We start from the raw sequence: 24,736 nt of genomic DNA on the forward strand, positions 1-24,736 counted from the left end.
AGAATCAAGCCCATCACCACCCCTTATACAACTGCCATTCATTAACTTTCCTTCCTCTTTCTCCCTTTATTTCCAGAGTGGTTATATGGGTTAGCTTGGGGGTACCAGGCCACCTGGGCTGGGGAGGACACGTCAAGATGCCACTGAAGGCTGGCCTTGCCCATCCCTGGCCTGACCCAGCAGGGAATGAGGTGGCTTCACTCAGTTATCACTCAGGTATGATGAACCACTAGGGGGAGCATGCTTAAGCCATCACATTATGGCCACCCAGTGTATTTCACAGTAGCTTTTGGCAACAAGTAAGCAGTCCTGGCACCTGGGCACATGCCAGCCTGCAGGTGCGTGACATTCTTTTACATGGACCATCACCATTCGCCTCAATTTGGAGGAAGCTGGGCCTGCCCCGGATATATAATACTTCTGCCCAGACAGATCCCAAACTGGTCAGAGAAGGACCCCAAACCCACCAGTGTGGTTCCCTGGGTTCTAGGAGGCAGATGCAAGGGGATAGGAAGAGCAGGTCCGGTTGTAGGGTCGACGTCAAGGGTCCCATCCCTGACTGTCCTTCTCCGCCCCGCCCCCTGGGTCTCCATTGCCATGACCCTGCCCCACCACTTTGAGCCGAGGGGTAGCTCGGAGCTCCAGAGTCCCTTCCCGAGAGCGGCCGCCCCCTCGGGCCTCTCCGGAGCCTTCAAAGAGCCGCGTGAGGAAGCGGGGACCTGCCCTGGGCAGCAGATCCCCGGCAGTGAAGAGGTAGAGCAACGGGTTGACGCTGGAGCTGAAGAAGGCCAGGGCCGTAGTTCCTGCACGCGCCGCCTGGCCCGCCCCGCCGAGCTTCGCCAAGGTGCCTCCGGGTGGAGCCAGCGCGGCGACAGCCTGCAGCACATTGACGGCGTGGTAGGGGGCCCAGAGCAAGCCAAAGGCCAGCACGATGGCGCCCACCAGGCGGCCCACCCGCGTCCCGTGCCGTCGGGCGCCCCAGCGGGCGCCCCGCAGCCGCGCCAGCGTCACGCCATAGCAGCAGAGCACCAGCCCGAAGGGCAGCACGAAGGCGGTCAGGGTCTCCAGGCTCAGGTGGGCGGCGGCGTGGGCAGGAGACGGGTGGCACAGCTGGCACACGCGGTCCGCCCAGAGGTGGCGGTAGACGGCGGCCGGGATGGCCAGCACCAGGGCGGCCAGCCAGACGGCCAGCAGCAGGCGGCGGGCCAGGACCGGGCTGCGCAGCCGGGGCGCCAGGAAGGGGCGGGTGACGGCAAGGCAGCGCTGCAGGCTGAGCAGGGAGGTGAGCAGCACGCTGGCGTACATGCTGAGCGTGCACACGTAGTACACGGCCTTGCAGCCCGCCTGGCCCAGCGGCCAGGCCTGCCTGGTAAGGAAGGCCACGAAGAACGGCGTGAGCAGCAGCACCGCGCCGTCTGCCAGCGCCAGGTGCAGCACGAGCGTGGCCGCCAGCGGTCGCCCCCCTGCCGGCCGCCAGCCCGCCAAGCTCCACACCACGAAGCCATTGCCGGGCAGCCCCAGCAGCGCCGCTAGCAGCAGGAAGGCGGTGCCTGTGGTCCGCGAGGTCTTCCAGCTCAGCAGCGTCTCATTTCCCGGGGGACGGTAGCAGAGCGGCATCCTTCTGCGCCTACGGGGTCTGGAAAGAGCCATAGGGCGCATTCAGGTGGTGGGGCCAAAGCCCACGTGAGGCCTGAAGCCGGGTGAGAAGGGACTGTGCCTCCCTCACTTCTCTTCCACCGCCCTCTCCTCTGGCTGGGACCTTCTGTCTCTTCCTTGAGGACCCCAGCCCAGACTGCAACACAGCTTCTTGGAACCCAGATCCCCTGCTCTCAGTCAGCCAACCTCCCCAGTCCTGACTCGCAGGCTGTCACTACCTCCACCTTCACCCTTCTAGCCTGGCCTCTCTTTTGACTGAGCTGTTCTTTATACCTCAGGGCAAAAGTGAGTGGAGGAGCATAAAGTCCTGTGAGCTGATCTACTTACCCAGAAGGGAGCTAGCAGAGTGGGGGGCCCTCAAGCGGTCTGGGGGAGCCGAGAGGCAAAGTGGCAGTGGGAGAGGTGCCTGCTCCTGTTCTGGCCCGTCAGGTTGGCTGCTGTGAGGTGAGAATAGGGAGGGACGAGGTGGGGCTCCTCTAGGGCCTTTCCTGGGGCCCCTCCCTCACCCGGCTCCTTCCCATCACCAACACGTCCAGGCGTGTGAGAGCCCGCCTCCCCAGGAAACAGGATAAGCTGACAGGGTGCAGATAAATTTCCCTGGTCTTGTGGGTGAGTAGGGACACTGACGGATCTTGCCCTTGAGTCCTGCTTCTACACTTACCCCCCCCTCCCTCCCCCCCCCCAGCTGTGGTCCCCTTCCTCCCACCCTGTAGCCTTTAGGCTCTCTGGCCTCCCTGGCCTGCACTCAGCAGAGAAGGTGACCCAACTACTCACTTCCCCAGCTGCTCTATCTTTGTCTGTTTTCAGACTCTTGAGCCTGCTTGCCCCCCTTTATCCTCAGCTTCCTACACACTCCTCTTGTCTCGGGCCCTGCCCCAGTCATTCTGCCCTCACAACTCTCAGGGGGCTGTCAGTGAAAGCCTTCAGTGTAAAGCATGGGGTTAAATCCAGGGGAGAGGGAATGGTGGATGCATGGGGGTATGAGGGGTTTATAACCTGGTTGAGGGGTCCTAACACACAACCATGAAGAGGCCACACTGCTGAGCTGCACCAGGATACAAAGCAAGGAAAAAGGAAAGGGTGAAGTGTTGAGATATACTGAAAAGAAGACTTCTCTGGGTAGAGAGGCCTGGCAAAACTTGGAAATAAAGAAATTTGGTAGATTGATAAAATTGAGGGAAGGGGAAAAAAGGCTCCAGCCCTGTCAAAAGCCAAACGGGGCCTCTTTGGGAGTCTTGTCTCAGTTTGAGTGTCCTCCAAAGCAGAGCCTGAGTTGAGGGTATGGGTACAGGTAATCATATTTTTGGAAGGTCAGCTCTCGGGAAGCAGGAGTGAGGGAACAGGGGAAGAGAAGGAAGAGGAAAGCCTATGAGAGCGTGTTATTGAATTCCTTCAGTGGGCATCAGGAACCTCTGAGTGCACAGCATACCTTCTAGAAAGACGGAAGATGGAGGCATTCATGCCCAGCTTGTATTCCCCACTGTTTGAGGTTTATCCTAGAGGCATTAATGCCCTTATACACTTGTATACTTGCAGCCTGTACTTGTCAGGGGACTTGAGCTGCCATGGCTTCAGACAAGGCTCCTCGGCAGGAAAGCAGAGAGACTTATGCTCATGGGAGCTGTTCACTGACAGTGAGAGTATGAGCTTCCACACAACTGTTCATCACAACTGCAGCTGAAATCAGAGATGGGGCATGGGATACCGAAAGCTGAAGTCCTGATGCCATCAAAGGATGCAACCCCTCTCCCGGCCCGCCCCCACCCCCATCCACACTTCCTTCATGCCTATTAAGGGGCCAAAGGAAAAAGGTGAGAGAACGACTAATCCAGCGTGGCTGAAGCAGGCAGTTCTGGAGAACGAAGTCAGAGAAATGTTGAAAGCCAGCCCCTCCCCTAGACCACAGCGGGAAGAGCAGGAAAGTAGGAAGGCCAGGGTCCCAGATAGGATCCTAGTAATTCTGGATCCATGGATCAGGACCCATCTTCCCCTCACACCCCACCCAGGTGCACTGCCTCACCTATTTTCTCCAAGCCCCGCCCATCCTCTGCTGGGACCCCCTTTTCCTGATGTTGCAGTTCATGGCTTTTTCAGTAGGTGGCAGCACGTACAGAGCAAATCACTAGTGCAGCTTTCACAGGTTGGGAACTAGAAACTGTCCCTAGAAATTCCCTCCGTATAAAGAAAAACACCAGAGATCACAATCCATCCTCTCGCATAGTTCCCATTTAACCCTCACATCACACACTACCACCAGTGACACACACAAACTTCCATGGCTTTTCCCAGGCCCCTCTGGGCCAGATCTCGGCCCTTCCCCTCCTCCCTCCCCTTGGACTTTGCCCTTCTTACTGGCCAGGTGTGGGGGCAGAGTCCGGGCTTGACTGACTCATCCCCCACCTCACCGGGGCTGAGATCCCGGTTCTGTAACAGAAAACGCCAGCGCTTCAGCTCCAATCAGTGCAGAACCACCCAGCCCAGGACTCCCAGGACGGGCCACTCTTAGGCTCCTTCCCTCCACCATGGAGTACCTCTCTGCCCTGAACCCCAGCGGCCTGCTCAGGTGATTTCTAACCCTCCTCTCACTCTCCATCTCCAGGGATACGGGCAGGGCCACAACACTCCACTCAGCCCCCAGGAAGCTCTGGAATTTGTACCCCTTCCCCTTCCTGCCCCCACTTGCAGCAAAAGGCCTGTCCAGCTCCTGAACCAACCCCCACCCCAACTCCAAGTTCTCTCCCTGGGCTACTATTTTTTTTTTTTTTTGGCCGCCCTGGAGCGTCCAGACTAGGGATTAGATCTGAGTCAAGGTTGAGACCCAAACCGCAGCTGTGGCAACTGAGGGATCCTTATCCCACTGTGCCAGGGAAGGATGAAACTGCATCCCAGCTCCCAAGAGGCTGATCATCGATCCCATTGTACCATAGTGGGGACTCCCCTAGGCTACTTTAATCTGCAAATCTAGATCCCTCCCTCCCAACCTCCCTAACTCTCCAGTTACCCAACCCCCATCAACCCACCACACTCACTGAACCCCTCACTCCTCCTTGATCGTTCTTCTCACCTACCAGGTCAGTATCCAACATGAGCTCCGACTTAGGCCGTAAGGTCTGGACCTCCACTCCACCACCCCAGCGACCTTTCCGTATCTGTGATCACAAGCGGACCACCCGGAAAGGCCTGACAGCCGCCACCCGCCAGGAACTGCTAGACAAGGCAAGTGAGCCAAGTCCCTGAGTTCCAAATGCAGGGACAGCCAAGGGGCTGATGAAGAACGAGAGCCTGAGATAAAGAACAAAAAGGAACAGAAAGGGCTGACAGGGCTGCCCCTCCCTCTGAGGGCTAAAAGCAGGGGTGTGAACCCAATGGTTTCTGCTGTTTGGGTCACTTCGCCTTTTTTTTTTTTTTTTGGAACAGGCTTTTCTTTGGGGACGGGGAAGGAGTAGGGAGAGTTGGAGGGATGGATTTCAGAACTCGGTATGGAATGGCAATTTGTATCAAATTCAAAACCCTGAATCTGTGGCTTCCTTGAGTCAAACCCTGGGAAGTTTTTCAACATATCAAAACTTCAGTTTCTTCATCTGTAAAAAGGGAACAATAATACAACTACCCCCTAGGGCTGTTGATACACAGATATTTGACACTAGTGGAGATTCAAAAAGATCTTTCCAGAAAGAGTTCTGGAGAACTCTGTGAGGGTTAGGGAGAGGAAGGTGGGACACTAGAGATAAGACTCCATCGTGACAAGCCCCTTCAGCAAAATGCCTATAACCATTCAAGAGAAACTGGCTGGCTTTTCAATTCCAAACCAGTAGGCATGGCTTGGAGGGAAGCTGGGAGATGACAGTGACGCGGTAGGAGCAAAGCAGGAACTAACAGGAAAAGGACAGCCCTGGGTGAGCAACCCCCAACAACTAAAGAACACCATGAGCTGGAACCATTTGAAGGGATGGCAAAGCACCAGGAAGGAGAGTTGGGTGCTGGGCAGCTGGACAGGGGAGGGGCGTGGGAAAAGCTCTGCCCTTTCCTTCCTCCTTCTGGCCTCCGGGTAGGCACTGGGGACTCTGATGCTGAATGGAGTGTTAACATTGGTGCTTGAGGAGGATGGGACCATGGTGGAGAGCGAGGACTTCTTCCAGCTGTTGGAGGATGACACATGCCTGATGGTGCTGGAGTTGGGACAGAAATGGAGGCCCAGGAAGGTGAGAGACCTTCACTGGGGCTGCTCCAGGCCACCAACCCTTTATATCTCTCCCAATGCTCTTCTCTCACCTAACCCTGATCTTGGGGGCAGGGGCATGGGAGAGGTGAGGAGTTGTCAAGGACTCCTTCTAGTAGGTGAAGAGTCCAGGCAAGGGTGGGTCTGTCCCAGTGCTGATGGGATTAGTGGTGGGGGTCAGTATGTGAGGGTCCGTTGCCCTGCTTTGGCAACAGAGTGGGGTGCTGTCATATGGCCTGGGCCGGGAGAAGCCCAAGCACAGCCAGGACATCGCCCGCATCACCTTTGACATATACAAGCAAAACCCCCGAGACCTCTTTGGCAGCCTGAACATCAAAGCCACATTCTACGGGCTCTACTCCATGAGTTGTGACATCCAAGGACTCGGCCCAAAGAAAATACTCAGGTCAGAGACCAACATGTCACATCTCCCCATCCCTATCCAGTCCCTGTGATTCCCTCCCCTGCACTCCCTTACCCAGATAGCTCTCCACAGGCCCCCAGGTTTCCCCACCCATCTGATTTCCTCCGGTCTCTGCCCTTCAGGGAGCTCCTCCGATGGGCCTCCGCACTGCTGCAAGGCCTGGGCCACGTCTTGCTGGGAATTTCCTCCACCATTCGTCATGCAGTGGAAGGGGCTGAGCAGTGGCAGCGAAAGGGTCACCTTCACCCCTACTGAGCAGGAGCTCTGACCTTCTGCCTCTAGACTCATTCCAAGAGACAGACTGTGACAACACCAAGTTTGGGGGCCTTCAGACAGTGCAGGCTCAGTAACTCACCTGATTTCCCCACTGTCCCTCAATCCTATGGGACAGGCCCCATCAGCATAATGTCCTATACCCCCACCCTATGCCTCCTGGCCACGTTTCCAGTCTCCTGCTCCCTGAAAGACCACAGCCTGTCCCCGGACACCTGGATCCCACCCTGACTGCTGCTATACCTAGAGGTCCTTATGACTCCTTCTGTCCCTAAGCTCCTCTACCTTGAGATCGCTATTTCTCTGTATCCTTCCTCCCCAAAATAACAAAGGTGCTTCCAATAAAAATATAAAAGTGTTTATCAGTAAGACTTTTGACTCCGGTTTAAACTAGGAATGAGACAGGATAGGTACTCCTTTCCCCCCTCCCCCATCAACACCCAGTTCGATCCAGAGGCTTCAGTCCTCAAGAATGGAGCTCAAGGCCCGCCTGCGCTTGGCCACTGCTCCCTGCTGCTGTTCCCAAGCCTCTCGACGCTTCAGGAAGGTAGTCAGAGCCACATTTCGAGCCACATGGTGGCCAAAAGGGTCTCTTATCAGCTCCTGGTTTCGCTCCCCTGCAAAGGGAACCATTCATGTTTAGTTGTGCCATGCAGTCAGTCACCCATGCTTGGAGAAATTCTACTTGGGCTGAGGGTCCCTCCATTTTTCTGGGACCCTGGGCCTGTCTTAGGATAGAGTTAACACCTCCCCGTGCAAAGAGCAGAAGTCAGGAGGTGGGTGGGAGCACAGGGCTGCACACTCAGCAGAGGGGAAGGGGAGAGCAGACCGCTGAGAATCTACAGCCAAGACCACCCTCTGCTGAATTTAGGTCCACCCTCAGCCACGTAGCTCTTGGGAGTGAGGAAAGGGAGTGTGAAAAGATCAAAAAGAGTTGCTGGTACTCACCCAGTTCAGCAGCAATTTCCTTCCGGGCCCCCAAGGCTGCTCCATTCCAGATGGCATCTAGCACACGGCTACCATGGCGACTACAGGCCAGAGCCACATATTGTCCCTGCATTGAGACAAGCAAGGTGGGTTCCTCTAGGACAGTCCACAGCAGTCTAGCAACTACCTATCCTCCCTGTGACTCTGAAGGACAGTGCAAGGGGAAGCTCACATTCTCTAAAAGGAGGATGGCAGAGTGATCAAAGTTTTTAGAAGCCAGGAAACTCTAACCTTTAGGGTCTTCAGCACACGGCGGCGCTGCTTACGCGTCACGGCAGGACTGGTCAAGACCGCATCAAGCACATGGGAACCAGCAGGGCTCTGGGCCAGAGTCAGAAGCTGTGGTCCTGTCAAGGCACCCAGACTCCGAAGCACAAGACTAGGACTGGAGAAGTGCAGCAAATGCTGGAGCAGTAGAGACCCTACGACTGTCACTTCCCCCAGGTCCCTGGCTGTGGCCATTTCTACCTGGAAGGACAGAGACAGAGCATCAGGAGCCAGCCACCAAACTTCCACCTCCACTTGGATGAAACTAGAGTGGTGAAGGGCTTCCAAAGCCCTGGGAGGCCTGGTCCCCAATCGGTCACACGCTTGGCCTCTCCTCTGCCTCACCTGATGCTCCGCAGGCACGGCCCCTTCCTCCTCCGCCAGTCCATAGTACACCTCATAAGCCATCAAAGCAGCAAAGAGAGGCACACAGGCCACTTGCCGGGAAGCGGGCTCCGCACAGTGGAAGGCCTAGAAGGGAAGACGAAGCATGATGAATCTGAGAACTACCTCATCCTTAGCCCCGGCCTTGCAGACGGGGGACAGCATTCAGGAGAGGTGAGAATGCCTAACTCCACAGGATATGCTGCATGTGGACAGGATCCCACCCACCTTGCTGTATCCCCAGCCTCTCTAAATATAATGATTAAACATTTATCTCTTAGAAAAGCGTCTCTCTTTATTCTGAGAGAGAATTTTCATTCCAGAGCCATGAGATGGCTTTTGCCTCACTTACCCCTGTATCTATGAACTCCCCAGGGCATTAGACCTGTTGGGTCCACGAATACAACCACTTAAGATTAGAAAAGTCCTAACAGGTAGAATTTGAACCCAGGCCATAAATGGGTTGTGGGTAACCCCCACTCACCTCCAACAACAGCTGCAGGACCTGGGCTTGGTGGGTCCCAACTCTGCGGCAGGCGCCCACCAGGGCGATGACCACCCCTGGGTGACCCTGGGCCAGCACAGCTTCCAGGGCAGGGCTCAGCTCCTCAAACACAGGGGACAGCTGAGGGGAGACATAGAATAAAGAATCTAGCACTCTAGAGAGTTCCTGTTGTGGCTCAGCGGTACTGAACTCTGACTAGTATCCATGAGGATTTGAGTTCAATCCCTGGCCTCACTCTGTGGGTTAAGGATCTGGTGTGGCTGTGGCTGTGGCACAGGCCAGCAGCTGCAGCTACAATTCCACCTCTAGCCTGGAAACTTCCACATACCACAGGTGTGGCCCTGAAAAGCAAAATTATAATATCCTGCTGGCATTGGCACCTGAGAGAAGCCAAAGCAAATCCTTTCTGGGAAGAAGGTACCTTCGCCCTAAGTTCTGGGAAAGCTCCAGGAAAAACTTCTCAAGGGGAATGGCTGGCACACTGTTGCAAATACAGAGGCAGGCACACGGTAAAACAAGTCTCAGTGAACAAGAACCAACAGAAACAATGGAGTACACAAAGAGACTCAGCCAAGTTCCCAACTCACCAACTCAGTGGTGGTAATAGCATCCAGAAAACGCTGCAAAGGGAAGTTGGCTATAGGATGTGCAGCCAGGGTCTGCAAGTGTCCTTGAAAGTGATCTTCAAAGAGACTCTGGAGCCTCGCAGGCTCTGACACCAACAGCACCTGCTCCAGGAGTCTGGAGCTTGTCTGATCATGCAGAAATAGCAGTAGGGGGCTGGGAACAAGGAGAAAGTGATCAGGTAGTCTTAACTTCATTTCATCCAAAATATCCACATCACTGGATTTATCTCAATGATCGTTTTGAAGTGTACAGAAATATCTAATCACTATGTTGTGTAACTAACATAGTGTTGGAGGGCAATTATGCTTCAAAAACAAACAAAACAAACAAACTCATAGCAAAAGAGATCAGATTTGTGGTAACCAGAGGTGGCAGGGTGTGTGTGGGGGGGAAGGGAATTGGCTGAAGGCAGTCAAAAGGTACAAATTTCTAATTATAAGATAAATACTAGGGATGACATATGAAAAATATAGCTAACACTACTGTATATCACATATGAAGTTGTTAAGAGAGTAAATCCTAAGAATTCTCATCACAAGAAAAAGAAATTTGTTTTCTATTTCTTTAAATTTTGTATCTATATGTGATGATGGAGGTTCACTAAACTTCCTGTGGTAACTGTCTCATGAGGTAAGTGAAATCATTATGCTGTACACCTTAAACTTATACAGTGCTGGATGTCAGTTATAACTCAGTAAAACCAGACTTCCAAAAAAGTGGCAAAAAAAAAAAAAACCTTCATCCTTTAAAACAGACAGAAGTTCCCTTTGTGGCTCAGTGGTTAACGAACCAACAAGGAACCATGAGGATGAGGGTTTGATCCCTGGCCTCTCTCAGTGGGTTAAGGATCTGGCGTTGCTGTGAGCTGTGGTGTAGGTTGCAGACGCAGTTTGGATCCCACGTTGCTGTGGCTGTGGCTCTGACTGGACCTCTAGCCTGGGAACCTCCATATGCCTCAGGTGCGGCCCTAAAAAGCAAAAGAAAAAGATAAAAATAAAAAATAAAACAGACAAACAAAATACCCACATCATGTCATTCATTTCTCATAGCCCACGAACCCTGGTCAATCCTGAGGCCCTGTCCATACCTGCCATCTGCTGATGAATTGCGGCTACTCAGGTAGCCAATCACAGCACTACAGAGGTGGGCACAAAACTGAGGCAGCTTGCGGTGTAAAATCTGTAAGGCCATTTGAAGGCAGAAGCTGGAGATCTTGTCAGTGATAAACACTGTGGGGAGAGGGCAGAAATAATAAGAGCAGCTTTCTCCAAATCCAGATGATGTCTACAACCTCAAACCCCAAGCAACAGGCAGAAGGAACTATGGACACAAATGGTCTATATAGAGTTTTCACATCAAACCAGATCAGATTTGAAAAAGAGTATTAAGACTGATCAAAATAAGAGACTTGTTTGATGGTAATCACCTCCAGAAAAAAAGATCCTAGATCTTCCACCTATTTCCCTCCTTACCAGCAATGTCCTTCAGAAAACAGGAGCTCAGGTCCTGAAGGCAATTCAAGAAGGTTTCAGGGACCTCGAAATCAGTTGGCTTACATTCCCGAGATGGGGCCCTTTGGGCCTCTGAAAGAAGATCAAGAATGTGCACAGAGATCACAAACAGCCATCCAGGAAAGAGACGAATGCCACAGGTGAACTAGCATTCGGCTTGGAGATACAGAACACGTACACCTCAACTCAATGTCTTCTCATCTGGGTGACTAAACTGAGATTACATTTCCATTTTAATTTTTCTAAGAAACTTAAACCAGCCCCCCATGGTCCATAGGAGATAGTTCAAACTTTTCAGCCAGGAATTCAAGGGGTTCCAAAATTAGGCCTCACCTAAACTCACCTCCTTATTTCTCAATGTTTTCCAAAATGTAAATCACTGCCTATGAGTATATCATGAAATCAATTAAGTGGGTCTCCACAAGGATTATTGTTATTATTACTTTTTTTTTTTTTGGCTGAACCTGTCACATATGAAAGTTCTCCAGTCAGGGACTGAATCTGAGCTGCAGCTGCAACCTATGCCTCAGATGCAGTAAGGCTGGATCCTTAACCCACTGCATGCTGGTAAGGGATCAAACCCAAGCCTCAGCAGAGACCCAAGCCACTGCATACAACGCTGGATACTTAACCACAGTGAGAACTCCCACAACAAGCATTTTTAATGGAACACAAAAGAATTAAATAAGAAAAGAAAGAAAATACCAAAGTGGGTTGCATGTAGTAAGGGCATGGTTTCCTGAACTTTTGCTTGAATCCAATACGTGCATATAAACGCACAAAAATGTTGAGTTATATTTAAAAATTTTTTTCCTTACTGTGAATTTTGGTTTTAAAAAAAAAAAAACGGAAATCCAATGTTTGAATGAATCACCTCTTCCACTTCCTCCCATTCTTCTAACAGCTCTGTCCCCTAAACACACCTATGCATCTTACCTCTGGGCCTCTATGCACACTAATCTTTCACCTGCTATCCCTGTCCTAATTTCTCTGATAATTCCTCAAGGTCATGAAGAAATATTCTGCTTATTCTCTACTTCTGAACTTCCAAACTCTCCTTCCCTCTAGGTCCACATCCCTCTCCTGTAATACTTACCAGGTGACTGGGAACCTCGATGCCTGGCTCTCTCAGAATCCAGAAGAGTGCCTCCCAATACCTGCAGCAAAGTTCTGACCACGAAGCTGCCATGTGTGTCTCCACAGTAGAAAAGAAAATCATCACACACCTCAGCAGCTAGTCCCAGGACCAACTCCTCCACGGTCTCCAAAGAACCATCCTTCCCATTCTCCTCCTCTTCCTCCTCCTCCTCCTCCTCTGCAGGGCTCCCTAGCAATCGAGGCAGCTGCAGCAAAGCACTTTGCAGTACATGGACCCCACATCGATGGCAGGCCACAAAGCGCAAGTTGGGGCGCAGAGCAGCCCATACTCGACACAGCGGTTTCAGGGGACTGAACCCTAAGAGTTCCTGCAGCATCTCACTACCAGTCCTGTTTGTAGCCAGGGCCAGGGCCTGAGCCTCCACTTCTTTCAAAACATTGTGCACCATCAGCTCTGGAAAAACAAAAAAAGAAATATATCGAAGAGGCCGAAAGGAGAATAAGGTTATGTTCCATCACCTATCCAAGGGGCAGGGAGTGAGAAAGGGGATACAGGAGATAGAAACTAAGTCCCCACACCCCGGGGACCCACGAAAATGTCCTTGCCTGTCCTGAATTTTATGCCCAACGAGCCCCTCCCTTGATCTCACCCCGAAGTTGCTTCCTACCTCGTTCTTCTCCTGCCTCGGGGGCCTCTTTCAGCGCGGAGAGCGCCCGACGGAAATATTCTAGAGCTTCGGAGCTCAGGTGAGGGTGGGCATCTGTAGCTGGCTCCGAGCGCCTCTCCGGAGGCGGGCAAGGTTGTCGCTGGCGGCTTGATGCGGGGCGCCCCGAACCCTTGGCTCCGCGCCCTCGTTTGCCGCCAGCTGGGAACCCTCGCCCCGCCGGGTGGCAGGAGCGCGGGCCCAGCCCCATGGCTGCTCCGTGCCCGCTCCGCCACCAAAACCTTCCTTAGCGGCCAAGGAACACTCACGCAGCAGGTGAGGGCTGGGGCAGGGTAGAGTTTAGACACGCCGGCACGCTCAGGGCGCAGAGTTACACGTCAGAGCCCCGCGACGGCCCCTTCCGGGGTGGGCGTGGCTGGGCCACGGGATCGCCCCGCCCCTATTTGCGGGGTCCTCTCGCACATCTGAAGTTCTGCTTCCCTCCGCGTCCACGGCGGAAACCCGGCCAGAGCGCGGACTTCCACCCCAGCGTCGTATTCTGACCCGGTTGACGTCGCCTTGTCCCGCCCCTGAAAACGGAATTGAAGTCCTCCGAGAACGAGCGAGACGGTGTGACGAGTCCAGAGGCAGCACAGGTGGCAGGTAAGAGGCACGAGCCCCCTCCACTTAAGGCTTACGGTCCCTGGGCCTCCCGCCCACCCCACTGCCTCCGGACCAGTGGCCAGAGCTCTAGATAGTCCAGGACTCTGCGTGGACGCGCCAGAACTGTCCTGCCACAGTCTCCCACCCAGTCAGCCCCACTCAGAGTCCCAGTAGGTGGCCGGCCTGGACAGCCTCACACAGTCCCCTTCTAAACTCCTTGGCTTCCCAGAAAGGACAGCCAGCCTTGTCCGGGAGCCTGCACTAGTTGGCCCCCTCTGAAACTTCTCTCCCTTCAAAGGATCTCAACCTTGGCTCTCCCTCTTACCTTTGTCAGAGGCCGCTCCCCACATACACAGTCTTTTCCTCAGAGTAGGTCTTTGCTTCCACAGATTTAACCCCTTCTCTTGTGAGTCATGGTAGCACCCATGCAGGGCCAAGTGTGCGTGGTGACAGGTGCTTCCAGGGGTATTGGCCGTGGCATCGCTTTACAGCTCTGCGAAGCAGGTGCCACAGTTTACATCACTGGCCGCCATCTTGACACGCTGCAGGTCACTGCCCAGGAGGTGAGTGCGTCCTCTGGGACCCCAGGGGCAGAAACCACCTGAGGGAGCTCTTCCCATTAACTTCCCTCTAATTCCTTACCTGAAACCATGATATTCCTCAACAAAGCATGAATATTTACCGAACGTGGGATAAATAAACGCCCTGGCTTCAGGTCACATTTTGCCACTGAGTGAATTTTATGAAAAAAACTTTCTGTTGAGTGTTTCAGAGATTTTGAAATTGCAACTAAAAGTTGTGGACTTATGCCTTTTCTCTAATTTAGTCAAGACTTTATTGAATCGTATATTTTTGCTTGACTTTTCTACTGGATTTCATTTCAACATTGGGATGATTTTGATTTGCTAGGCACTGGGTGAAGCACTGGAATTAACAAGATTAGTAAGACATAACTTCTGCCCTTAAAAGAGTCCAAGAGTTCTCTAGTGACTCAGTGGGTTAAGGATTTAGCATTGTCACTGTTATGGCTCTGGTTACAGCTGTGGCATGGGTTCAGCCCCTGGCCCTGGAACTTCCATGCCTCAGGCATGGCCAAAAAAAGAAAGAAAGAGTCCAACAGGAAGTCCAAGGCAGAAACGGATCATTTCAATGTAATATTAATGCAGTAAGTGATAAAATAAAAGTAATTGATGTGATTATGGAAAGTGATATGTGTGCACAGAATGTTCTGGAAATGTGGGTGAGAAGTTAGGCAGGAAGGTCTGACGGTGGGACCCAGTGCACAGATCTGGAAAATGTGAGGATAGTTCTTTTAAATATAATGATTATTATTTTTTTTCCATTATAGCTGGTTTACAGTGTTCTGTTGATTTTCTACTGTACGGCATGGTGACCCAGTTACACCTACATGTATACATTCTTTTTTCTCACATTATCATGCTCCATCGTAAGTGACCAGACATAGTTCCCAGTGCTACACAGCAGGATCTCATGGCTAATCCATTCCAAAGGCAATAGTCTGCATCTGTTAACCCCAAGCTCCCAATCCATTCCACACTCTCCCCCTCGGCAACCACAAGTCTATTCTCCAAGTCCATGATTTTCTTTTCTGTGGAAAGGTTCATTTGTGCCATATATTAGATTCCCGATATAAGTGATATCATATGGTTTTGTCTTTCTCTTTTTGACTTATTTCACTCAGGATGAGAGTCTCTAGTTCCATCCATGTTGCTACAAATGGCATTATTTTGTTCTTTTTAATGGCTGATCAGTATTCCATTGTGTATATATACACCACATCTTCCTAATCCAATCATCTGTCAATGGACATTTGGGTTGTTTCCATGTCTTGGCTATTGTGAATAATGCTGCAATAAACATGCGGGTGTATGTGTCTTTTTTAAGGAAAGTTTTGTCTGGATATATGCCTAAGAGTGGGATTGCTGGGTCGTATGGTAGTTCTGTGTATAGTTTTCTAAGGTACCTCCATACTGTTCTCCATAGTGGTTGTACCAGTTTACATTCCCACCAACAGTTCAGGAGGGTTCCCTTTTTTCCACACCCTCTCCAGCATTTGTTATTTGTGGACTTGTTAATGATGGCCATTCTGACTGGTGTGAGGTGGTATCTCAGGGTAGTTTTGGTTTGCATTTCTCTAATAATCAGTGATGTTGAGCATTTTTTCATGTCCCTGTTGGCCAGCTGTATAGAGGATAGTTCTTGAATAAGGTATTCTTTTTCTAAAGTTAGAGGATGGGGACACATTTGTAGAGGGTGAGGTAGATCAGGAAGTAGAACTAGTTTATGTCTGAGAGTATTGATTTCTCACTTACCAGGCAGGTGAATTGATGGATTGAGGGTAAGAGGGCTGCGACAGAGTTGAGATTCCATGTGAGATGTAAAGGATGGGAGCTAAGGGTATGCCAGATGGAAATGATCTAGAACGAAGAAAAAGATACTCATTTTTTTTTCTCTCTTTCTTTCTTTCTTTCTTTCTTTCTTTGTCTTGTCTTGTCTTGTCTTGTCTTTTGTCTTTTTAGGGCCACACCCATGGCATATGAAGGTTCCCAGGCTAGGGGTCTAATCAGAGCTGTAGCTGCCAGCCTACGCCAGAGCCACAGCAACGCCTAATCCAAACCACATCTGACCTATACCACAGCTCATGGCAACACCAGATCCTTAACCCACTGAGCAAGGCCAAGGTTCAAATCTGAAACCTAATGGTTCCTAGTCAGATTCGTTTCTGCTGCACCAAGATGGAAACTCCATACACTCATTTCTTTTTTTTTTTTTTTTTTTAATGCCATTTCTTGGGCTGCTCCCATGGCATATGGAGGTTCCCAGGCTGGGGGTCAAATTGGAGCTGTAGCCACCAGCCTACGCCAGAGCCACAGCAACGCCAGATCCGAGCCACGTCTGTGACCTACACCACAGCTCACAGCAACGCCGGATCCTTAACCCACTAAGCAAGGCCAGGGGTCGAACCCGCCACCTCATGGTTCTTAGTCGGATTCGTTAACCACTGCACCACGACAGGAACTCCTATACACTCATTTTTTAAGAGCAGCCACCAAGTCTTGTTTCTCCCTCACCCTCCACACTCAGACTACAGTGCCTTGCACATAGTAGGCCCCAGTAAATGTCTGTAGATTTTAAACCTGGGATCCCCATCCATCTGGCTACACGATAGGAGGGCTTAGCCTTCCTGAAACGCCTAAAACAGCCACCAGAGGGCAGTATTGCCCACAATGTTTCCTCAGCTGCTAGCTCTGAGCCCTGTGCCAGGCCTTCTCAGCTGCCACGCTGGGAGCAGTGGGGAGCTGTCTTGTGTCTCACACAGTGTGTGACTGGGAGTTCCTTTCCCCTCTGTCCCTCTCTAGGCACAATCCCGAGGGGGCCGGTGTGTGCCTGTGGTGTGTGATTCAAGCCAGGAGAGTGAAGTGCAAAGCCTATTTCAGCAGGTGGCTCGAGAACAGCAGGGGCGTCTAGATGTGCTGGTCAACAACGCCTATGCTGGTGTCCAGGTGCTCTATGAACTTCAACTCTGCTCCAAACTCCTGACCTCCCCCTCTGACCTCTGAGTCCTCCTCTCCACTCATTATCCCTTCCGTTATCCAGCCTCACACCTTCCTGCTTTCTGATCAACCTATTCTTCACTGTCCCTGTGCTTTCCAGGCGATCATAAACAATAGGAAGAAGGCATTCTGGGAAAGCCCTGCCTCCTTTTGGGATGATGTCAACAACGTGGGACTCAGGTGGGTGTTCCCCTCCCCAGCCCACCCCTACACCCGCAAAGGCCTTCCCCCCACACTCTCAGCCCAGCTAGGAGCCCAGACCTTTCCCCATGTGCCCGCTCCTTTTCCTTCTGACTTCTTTGTCTCTTTCTTCTCCTTTCTGTCCCATTTGTCCACTAACTTCTGAAGAAGTTTCATTCAGGTGAATCTGTACCTAGGAACGTCACCTTCTGCCTTGTTTCTGTCAGTAATGTTCACCTGAACTTGCCCTTGCCCTCTTCCTTACCTCAGTTTCTGCCCATTCAAATGCACGGCTCTAAAGGGAGCCTCTTTCCCTCAATAAAGCACACCATCCATAGTCAATGTTTCCAGAGATGGTTAGAGGAAGGAATTGGTTTGTTTTAGATCGGGGAAGGTCGTTAAGGAAAATTGAGTGCCAGCCGTCTTAGCCTCTAGCTCCTCACTCCAGACCCACAGGCAAGGGCACCCCCAGGTCTGAGTTGAGAGGGCAGGGGTGTCATGGATTTACACCTACGTGTGACACAGGGGTGAGATGAAACACAGCATTTAGGGTTCACCCAGCATGATATGTACTAGTTGGGTCTGTGTTTATTGTTGGAAAGAGGGCACCCTCTCAGAAACTACGCTGTGTGGGTCATGGGTGTGCACAGCCACCTGTGGGAGTCACCAAGCAATTATATGCAAATCTCTCTCTAAAGCATCTAAGAACACCCACAGCTTCTAGTGGCACTCCCAGGGAAGCAGGATAGAATCCAGGAGTTCCCATTGTGGCCTAGCAGGTTAAAACCCAACTAGTATCCATGAGGACGTGGGTTTGATCCCTGGCCTTGTTCAGTGGGTTAAGGATCTGGCGTTGCCATAAGCTGCAGTGTAGGTCACAGATGTGGCTCACATCTATCATTGATGTGGCTGTGGTGTAGGCTGATAGCTGTAGCTCCAATTTGATCCCTAGCCTCAGAACTTCCATGTGCCACTGGTGTGGCCCTAAAAATAAAAAAAAATACAAAAAAAGGATTAGGATCCAGTTGTGATTTCCAAAGTGGAATAAAGGTTGTGGGGACAGAGGTGGATGGTCAGTCAAGAGTCAAGAGAAGAATACCCAGGGAGCTGGAAATTGACAGCACCCATATCCTTAGCCCTCCAGAACCTTCCTCACTCTCATCTCTTGCTGGTCAGGGTTTTGAGCCTACAAGGCAAAGGCCCAGACCCTGGCCCCTGAGCCCTGGTGAATTCCTCAAGGTGAAGGTCACTTTGTGAGCCTCTAAGAAGCACACAAACATCTCCCTTGCACGCATGCACACACACATTTATTGTGTCTTCTGCACTACCTTAGGCTGGGTTTCCTTTTGAAACCATAGCTCTCTACTTGTTTTCATTTGAAGCATCTTATTTCCCATGTGAAAGAAATTTTTTCTGGTTACCGGGCATTTATATATCACATACTGTGAAGGACAGGATGATCTTACTCCCTCATCCCCACCCCTTTCTCCCTTGCCTGAGATAGAGCTCCTGTTAATAGCCTAATATATATTCACCATTCTTTTAAATAGTCCACTGGGAAGAGATACCATAATTTATTTATCCCCTTATCTAGTGCAGTAGTGGAATTCTTATGTCAAAAAATATGTACTTCTTGGAGTTCTCGTCATGGCACAGTGGTTAACGAATCCAACTAGGAACCATGAGGTTGCAGGTTCGATCCCTGGCCTTGCTCAGTGGATTAAGAATCCGTGAGCTGTGGTGTGGGCTGCAGACTCGGCTCGGATCCCGAGTTGCTGTGGCTCTGGTGTAGGCCAGTGGCTACAACTCTGATTAGACTGGAGCTGGAGAAAAAGTAGGGCCACACCCACAGCATGTGGAAGTTGCCAGGATAGGGGTCGATGGAGCTACAGCTGCCAGCCTACACCACAGCCTCAGCAACGCAGGATCCAAGCCACGTCTACAACCTACTGAGCGAGGCCAGGGATCGAACCCACATCCTCATGGATACTAGTTGGGTTCATTACCACTGAGCCGCAATGGGAACTCTGATATGTACTTCTTAAAGACTTAATAAATATTATCAAACTGTCTTCCAAAAAAGACCCTGCCAATTTATAATCTCTCAGTGATGAAGGAGAACATCTGTTTCCCCATGTCCTCAATCATACAAGACAGTATCAGGCCATGAGATCAGGCAAGTTTTGCACCTCTGATTGGCCAAAGATACCCGAATCTGTTTTTTATTGTTTGGTTGGGTTGGGTTGGTTTTTTTTTTTTTGTCTTTTGTCTTTTGTCTTTTTAGGGCTGCACCCAAGGCATATGGAAGTTCCCAGGCTAGGAGTCTAATCAGAGCTGTTGCTGCCGGCCTACACCACAGTCATGGCAATGCCGGATCCTTAACCCACTGAGCAAAGCCAGGGATTGAACCCACAACCTCATGATTCCTAGTTGGATTCATTTGTGCTGCACCACAACAGGAACTCCAGTTTTGTTTTGTTTTATTATTTTTTTTTAAGGGCTGTACCTGTGGCACATGGAAGTTCCCAGAATAGGAGTCACATTGGATCTGCACCTGCTGGCCTACACCACAGCTACAGCAATGGCAGATCTGAGCCACATCTGCAGCTCATGGCAATACCAGCTCCTTAACCCACTGAGCAAGGCCAGGAATCGAACCCACAACCTCATGGTTCCTAGTCATTTTCGTTTCCACTGCACCATGACGGGAACTTCATGCATTCATTTTTTTACATTCAAAATATATTTGGACTTTGTTTTAAAATAATACATGGGTAGAGAGCCAATCCCACCCACTAAATACCTGACTAGTTGTCCCAAATCCATTTACTGAGTGGTCCATCTCTCCTCATTAGTTTGAAATGCTCCGTTTATAATCTGCTGAATTCTCTTTTACATTTGGATTCATCATTGACTGCTTTGTTTGTTTGTACCAGCACAGCATTTTTTTTTTTGTCTTTTGTCTTTTTGTTGTTGTTGTTGCTATTTCTTGGGCCGCTCCCACAGCATATGGAGGTTCCCAGGCTAGGGGTCCAATCGGAGCTGTAGCCACCGGCCTACGCCAGAGCCACAGCAACGCGGGATCCGAGCCGCGTCTGCAACCTACACCACAGCTCACAGCAATGCTGGATCGTTAACCCACTGAGCAAGGGCAGGGACTGAACCCGCAACCTCGTGGTTCCTAGTCGGATTCGTTAACCACTGCGCCACGACGGGAACTCCCAGCACAGCATTTTTTAACTCTTATGTCATTGCACGTTTTAATGAAGGCTGGCAGAACAAGGGCCACATATCCCCCTCAGCCACGAGATACCACTCTTTCCTTCTCAGAATTTTCCTGGCTTTTCTCACACATTTATTCTCATTGAGCTTTAGATTATATGATCAATTTCTCCAAAAGTTTTATTGAGATATAACTCGGAGTTCCTGTCCTGGCGCAGCAGAAACAAATCCGACTAGGAACCATGAGGTTGCAGGTTCGATCCCTGGCCTCGCTCAGTGGATTGAAGATCTGGCGTTGCCATGAGCTGTCCTCTAGGTCACAGATGTGGCTTGGATCCCGAGTTGCTGTGGCTGTGGCATAAGCCAGTGGCTACAGCTCCCATTCGACCCCTAGCCTGGGAACCTCCATATGCTGTGGGTGTGGCCCTAAAAAGCAAAAAAAAAAAAAGAGAGAGATAAGGTAAATTGACTGACTCTATGGATTAATTTAAGTAGAACTGATGTTTTTACACATTGATTCTTCTCAATAAATTATGTCTGTACTTGTTCTTTGATATTAAACCGAACTTTATAGTTTTTCCTTGTAGAAACTATATATTTATTATGTTGTATCCCCCAAAGCCTTGTAGGTTTGTTATTGCTGTCATGACAGAGTGCTTTTCTTCCATTACAGTCTTCTAAAGATTGCCGTTTCTCATCCTTTGGTGGTTAATTTTACCAATGTCCCTCTCAGAATGTGGCCTTAAGCCCTTGATTCACCAGGCTCACAGCAGCCCCTATGTGGCTTTCTCCCAGCTCAGAAGCCAGCAGGGGGCAGAGGAAGCTTCCCTGGGCAGTCCTGACCATGTTTCCTTCCTTCTTCTTTGGCTCACATTCTAGAGGCCACTACTTGTGCTCGGTGTATGCAGCACGGCTGATGGTACCAGCTGGCCGGGGGCTCATCGTGATCATCTCCTCCATTGGGGGGCTGCAGTATTTCTTCAGTGTCCCCTATGGTGTGGGCAAAGCTGCGGTGAGAACCCAAGAGCACGGGTTGGGGAGGTATAGGACAGTGACAGTACCCATAGCTCAGGAGACACCCCAGTGATCAGTGATGAGGCCGACCGGCCCTTGCCTCTCCCTCTGCCCTTGCATGGATGGTGCCTTTGCCCAGGTTCCTCTCAGCTGGCTAGAGTTGGCAGCTCACTGGGGCAGGTGGACAGCTGAGGCAGGGCTCCTGGGCAGGCCAGGGGCCTGGGGCGTCTTCATCAGAAGCAGGGAAGACAGGAGGAAGGTGACACAGCCTGGTGTCCTGGCTCTCACTCAGCCTTCTGTCCCTCTGCAGTGCGACAGGCTGGCTGCCGACTGTGCCCAGGAGCTGCGGCGCCACGGGGTCAGCTACGTGTCTCTGTGGCCAGGGTTGGTGCAGACAGAAACGCTGAAGGAGTACATGACAAAGGGTGACACTGCTGATGACCACATGATTGAGCAGGTTGGTGAGGAGAGGGCAAGAGTGGCAGAGAAGGCCTCTCCATCCTCAAAGACAAGGCAATAAGAACAGCAAAGAGTAAATCCCTAGCTGCTTGGGGCTGAGCACTGGCACACATTATGTCCTTTGCTCCTGTAAAGGACTTGGTATCTCCAATCTATCGATGGGGAAACCAAAACTCAGGGAGGTTAAAAAACTTGCTCAAAGTCACAGTGGAAAGACTGTCCTGCTCCAAAGCCCATGCTCTTGACCTCGACACTGAACTAGTCTAGAAGGTCCAGACATAGTTGGCATCCCCACGTCCTTCCACTTAGGAAAGGCAGAAAGGCAGTGGGTCCTGGCGCCAGGCTGACAAGGACCTCTCCCTCCTGGGACAGAAGCTGAAAGTGGGAAAGGGACTTGGGCAGCACTCTTGGAAATTAACCCTCCATTGTCTCTGCCCCATGTTTCAGATCAAATTGCCATTCTCATCCGCGGAGACCACAGAAATGAGTGGCAAATGTGTGGTGGCACTGGCAACAGGTGAAGAGGTTGGGGCAGCTGGTAACAAGAAAGGGCGTGGAATATCTGTAGGGTGGTGGCAGCCAGTTCTGGGTCCTGGCTCAGGGGACGGTTGAGGAATATACCTTCTTTCTCTGGCTTCTCAAGGCCCAAAGGATCCGATGCCCAGTTTGAGGGGCAGGGGCCTCAGGAACTGGCTCCTGGGAGGTGCAGCCAGGAGCCAGAGGCCTGAACCTTTCTAGGAACAGAGAAACAAATCTGGGCTCCTAAGCCTGTCTCAATAGTGTCCTGTGCCATTGGGCCCAAGCCTTGTCACAGTGCACCCCTCCCATGTCAGCTCAGCTGTCTATGTGCCCACAGACCCCAATATCCTGAGCCTGAGCGGGAAGGTGCTGCCATCCTGTGACCTGGCGCGGCGCTATGGCCTACGGGACGTGGATGGTAAGAACTCTGGCCCAGCAGCTGGCCTGGACCTCCCTCCCTCTTCCTTCCTCCCTCACATCCCACCCAGTCTTTCAGCCAAGGGGAGGACGTCTGAGGCGTGGGAAATGTGGCCCTCATCCTTCTCTTCCTGTGCTCCGCAGGCCGCCCCGTCCAGGACTACTTGTCTGTGAGCTCTGTTCTCTCCTACATCCCCAGCCTGAGCTGGATGGCCTCCTTCTTGCCCAGCTTCCTCCGAATGCCCAAGTGGCTTATGACCCTGTACACTAGCAAGTTCTAACCATCCTGGCTGGACACCACTCTGCTTCCCTTCAGACTGAGTGGTCAGCCTGTCTCTGTGGAGTCGGGCAACCTTTCCCCCCTGTCTGCTGATACCCCTGATCTGAAGAGAAGGCCTCTGCCATGCGTCCTGGCTGAGCCCTAGGGACCTCTTGAGGTCCTTCTTCAGGTTTTCCTTGCCCCTGCCTTTTACTTTTTGCCTTGGTATGGAAAAATGCTCTAGGGGCTAATAAAGGGTTCTCCTCCAGCACGTTTCTGAGTGCTGATTCTGTGCTCAGGTGGTAAGTACTTGAGAGAAAGACGAAATGATATGCAAAATGCTTAAGTTCTCAAGGAGCTGCATCCCCAGGACAAGGCCCCTTTCCTGCACATCTGCTCCTGCTCTTGCCTGGAGAGCTGCCTGCCTCAGGGGCACTGGTCCTTTGGCTGAGAGGCCCGTTTCCCATGCCCTAGCCGGGGAGCAGGGGCCCTCCACAGCCGAAAGCAGGCACACCCAGCCTTGAATTTCTTTCCCACCCCCTCATTCCACCATCTCCCCAGGGAGAGAGGCCTTTTGCCTCATTTCAGGCCTGACCCCCAGCTGAGGCCTGAGCCAAGGAGGGCCCATTCCTTGGTGCTTACAATTTCCAGGAATTAGAGAGGAAAGTACTACCCAATTCCAAGTGAGAGGTGGAGAAATAGCTGGGGGCACTGACACACTCGTGTCTTCCCTTGGATGGCACCACCTGAACTGCCTTTTTTTTTTTTAATTCGTGTTTTATCTCAGGCCTTCACTGGCAGCATATGAAAGTTCCCAGGCTAGGGGTCAAGTCAGAGCTACAGCTGCTGGCCTACACCATAGCCACAGCCATGCCAGATCTGAGCTGCACCTGCAACCCACACCACAGCTCACGGCAATGCCGGATACTTAACTCACTGAGCGAGGCCAGGGATTGAACCCACATCTTCATGGTTGCTAGTCAGGTTTGTTACTGCTGAGCCACAGCAGGAACTCCTGAACTGCTTCCTGAGGAGCTAACTGCAAGAGCCCTTTAGGGCTGCCTTTCCTGCTTGGGGGTAGTGGATCCTGATCCAGCTTGAAGCAAGGCAACAGGGGGTGTGTTCCAAAGAGAAGCCAGGGGTACACTGAAGGAGCCTTTCCGCCAACAGCCTTGAGCACCAAGGTAATGGGATGGTTGCTGTAAATCAGAGCAGCAGAGACCATTTCTAATCTTTGTGTGTATGTGTGTAGTTATTCTTTTTTATGCATTTTTATCATGAAATAATGCAAATTAATTCAAATGTATACACAAGAAGGAACATAATATAATGATGACTTTATACCCACCACCCAGCTTTATCAAACATTAACTTTTGGCAGTTGTTACAGATTGAAGGCGCCGGATCCTTGACCTAATGGGCAGGGCTGGAGGGGTACGGGGGGTGGTCGAGCCTGAATCCTTATGGATGCTGGCCAGGTTGTTGCTGCTGAGCCACAAGGGAACTCTAATAACTGGATTTAGGTGAGGTTGTGAGGGTGGGGCCCCCTGATGGGATTGGCACCCTTTTAAGAAGACACAACAGGGAGCTCACTGGCTCCCCACCACTTGAAGATCCAAAGAAGACAGCCATGTACAAATCAGGAGGAGAGACCAGAACCCCACCACACCACCACCCTGATCTTAGACCTCCCAGCCTCCAGAACCAAGCAATAAATTTCTGTCATTTAAGCCTCCAATCTGTGGTACCTTGTTATGACAGCTCTCACAAACTCGTAGTTAATTTCCTTATTCTTAGTGCAAGACAGATTGCAAGCGTGATTACTATTCCTTC

The 24,736-nt window shown here is 51.3% G+C and overlaps 4 protein-coding genes across 5 annotated transcripts; 2 read left to right on the top strand and 2 right to left on the bottom strand.

The window, feature by feature from the left end:
* Positions 1–244: 244 nt before the first annotated feature.
* Positions 245–5,003, bottom strand: LTB4R2 (leukotriene B4 receptor 2). 2 transcript variants are annotated; one of them, XM_047796516.1, is made up of 4 exons: positions 4,725–5,003; positions 3,086–3,333; positions 1,984–2,093; positions 245–1,636 (listed from the first exon to the last, which is right to left on the bottom strand). In XM_047796516.1, the coding sequence occupies exon 4, from the start codon at positions 1,615–1,617 to the stop codon at positions 541–543; it is 1,077 nt and encodes a 358-aa protein (XP_047652472.1). In that variant the 5' UTR covers positions 1,618–1,636; positions 1,984–2,093; positions 3,086–3,333; positions 4,725–5,003; the 3' UTR covers positions 245–540. The 2 variants fall into 2 exon arrangements, with proteins under 2 accessions (XP_047652472.1, XP_047652471.1); XM_047796515.1 differs by lacking the exon at positions 4,725–5,003 and adding an exon at positions 3,677–3,790.
* On the top strand, positions 3,810–6,930 carry CIDEB (cell death inducing DFFA like effector b). Its single transcript, XM_047796522.1, has 5 exons — positions 3,810–4,219; positions 4,728–4,872; positions 5,709–5,858; positions 6,091–6,281; positions 6,422–6,930. Exons 1-5 carry the CDS (start codon positions 4,179–4,181, stop codon positions 6,552–6,554), a joined length of 660 nt encoding a protein of 219 aa, XP_047652478.1. The 5' UTR covers positions 3,810–4,178; the 3' UTR covers positions 6,555–6,930.
* Positions 6,915–13,068, bottom strand: NOP9 (NOP9 nucleolar protein). Its single transcript, XM_047796510.1, has 10 exons — positions 12,620–13,068; positions 11,950–12,405; positions 10,815–10,925; positions 10,430–10,571; positions 9,303–9,495; positions 8,695–8,835; positions 8,172–8,297; positions 7,791–8,027; positions 7,521–7,626; positions 6,915–7,189 (listed from the first exon to the last, which is right to left on the bottom strand). The coding sequence occupies exons 1-10, from the start codon at positions 12,864–12,866 to the stop codon at positions 7,032–7,034; spliced, it is 1,917 nt and encodes a 638-aa protein (XP_047652466.1). The 5' UTR covers positions 12,867–13,068; the 3' UTR covers positions 6,915–7,031.
* DHRS1 (dehydrogenase/reductase 1) lies at positions 13,017–23,171 on the top strand. The gene is made up of 9 exons (XM_047796520.1): positions 13,017–13,258; positions 13,648–13,821; positions 16,639–16,782; positions 16,934–17,013; positions 21,115–21,247; positions 21,560–21,706; positions 22,156–22,225; positions 22,565–22,645; positions 22,789–23,171. The coding sequence occupies exons 2-9, from the start codon at positions 13,672–13,674 to the stop codon at positions 22,923–22,925; spliced, it is 942 nt and encodes a 313-aa protein (XP_047652476.1). The 5' UTR covers positions 13,017–13,258; positions 13,648–13,671; the 3' UTR covers positions 22,926–23,171.
* The last annotated feature ends 1,565 nt before the right edge of the window (positions 23,172–24,736 follow it).

Source organism: Phacochoerus africanus, chromosome 9, assembly GCF_016906955.1.
Source record: "Phacochoerus africanus isolate WHEZ1 chromosome 9, ROS_Pafr_v1, whole genome shotgun sequence".
Taxonomy (NCBI): domain Eukaryota; kingdom Metazoa; phylum Chordata; class Mammalia; order Artiodactyla; family Suidae; genus Phacochoerus; species Phacochoerus africanus.

Coding starts and splice junctions, on each gene's coding strand:
- NOP9 (XM_047796510.1), bottom strand. CDS start 12,866: ATGGGGCTGGGCCCGCGCTCCTGCCACCCGGCGGGGCGAGGGTTCCCA. Junction 10,926..11,949: donor TCGAGGTTCCCAGTCACCTG/GTAAGTATTACA, acceptor ATCTTCTTTCAG/AGGCCCAAAGGGCCCCATCT. Junction 8,298..8,694: donor TCCTGCAGCTGTTGTTGGAG/GTGAGTGGGGGT, acceptor CTTCCCTTCTAG/GCCTTCCACTGTGCGGAGCC.
- DHRS1 (XM_047796520.1), top strand. CDS start 13,672: ATGGTAGCACCCATGCAGGGCCAAGTGTGCGTGGTGACAGGTGCTTCC. Junction 21,707..22,155: donor ATGACCACATGATTGAGCAG/GTTGGTGAGGAG, acceptor CCCATGTTTCAG/ATCAAATTGCCATTCTCATC. Junction 22,646..22,788: donor TGGCCTACGGGACGTGGATG/GTAAGAACTCTG, acceptor TGTGCTCCGCAG/GCCGCCCCGTCCAGGACTAC.
- CIDEB (XM_047796522.1), top strand. CDS start 4,179: ATGGAGTACCTCTCTGCCCTGAACCCCAGCGGCCTGCTCAG. Junction 4,220..4,727: donor AACCCCAGCGGCCTGCTCAG/GTGATTTCTAAC, acceptor CTCACCTACCAG/GTCAGTATCCAACATGAGCT. Junction 4,873..5,708: donor GCCAGGAACTGCTAGACAAG/GCAAGTGAGCCA, acceptor GCCTCCGGGTAG/GCACTGGGGACTCTGATGCT.
- LTB4R2 (XM_047796516.1), bottom strand. CDS start 1,617: ATGCCGCTCTGCTACCGTCCCCCGGGAAATGAGACGCTGCTGAGCTGG.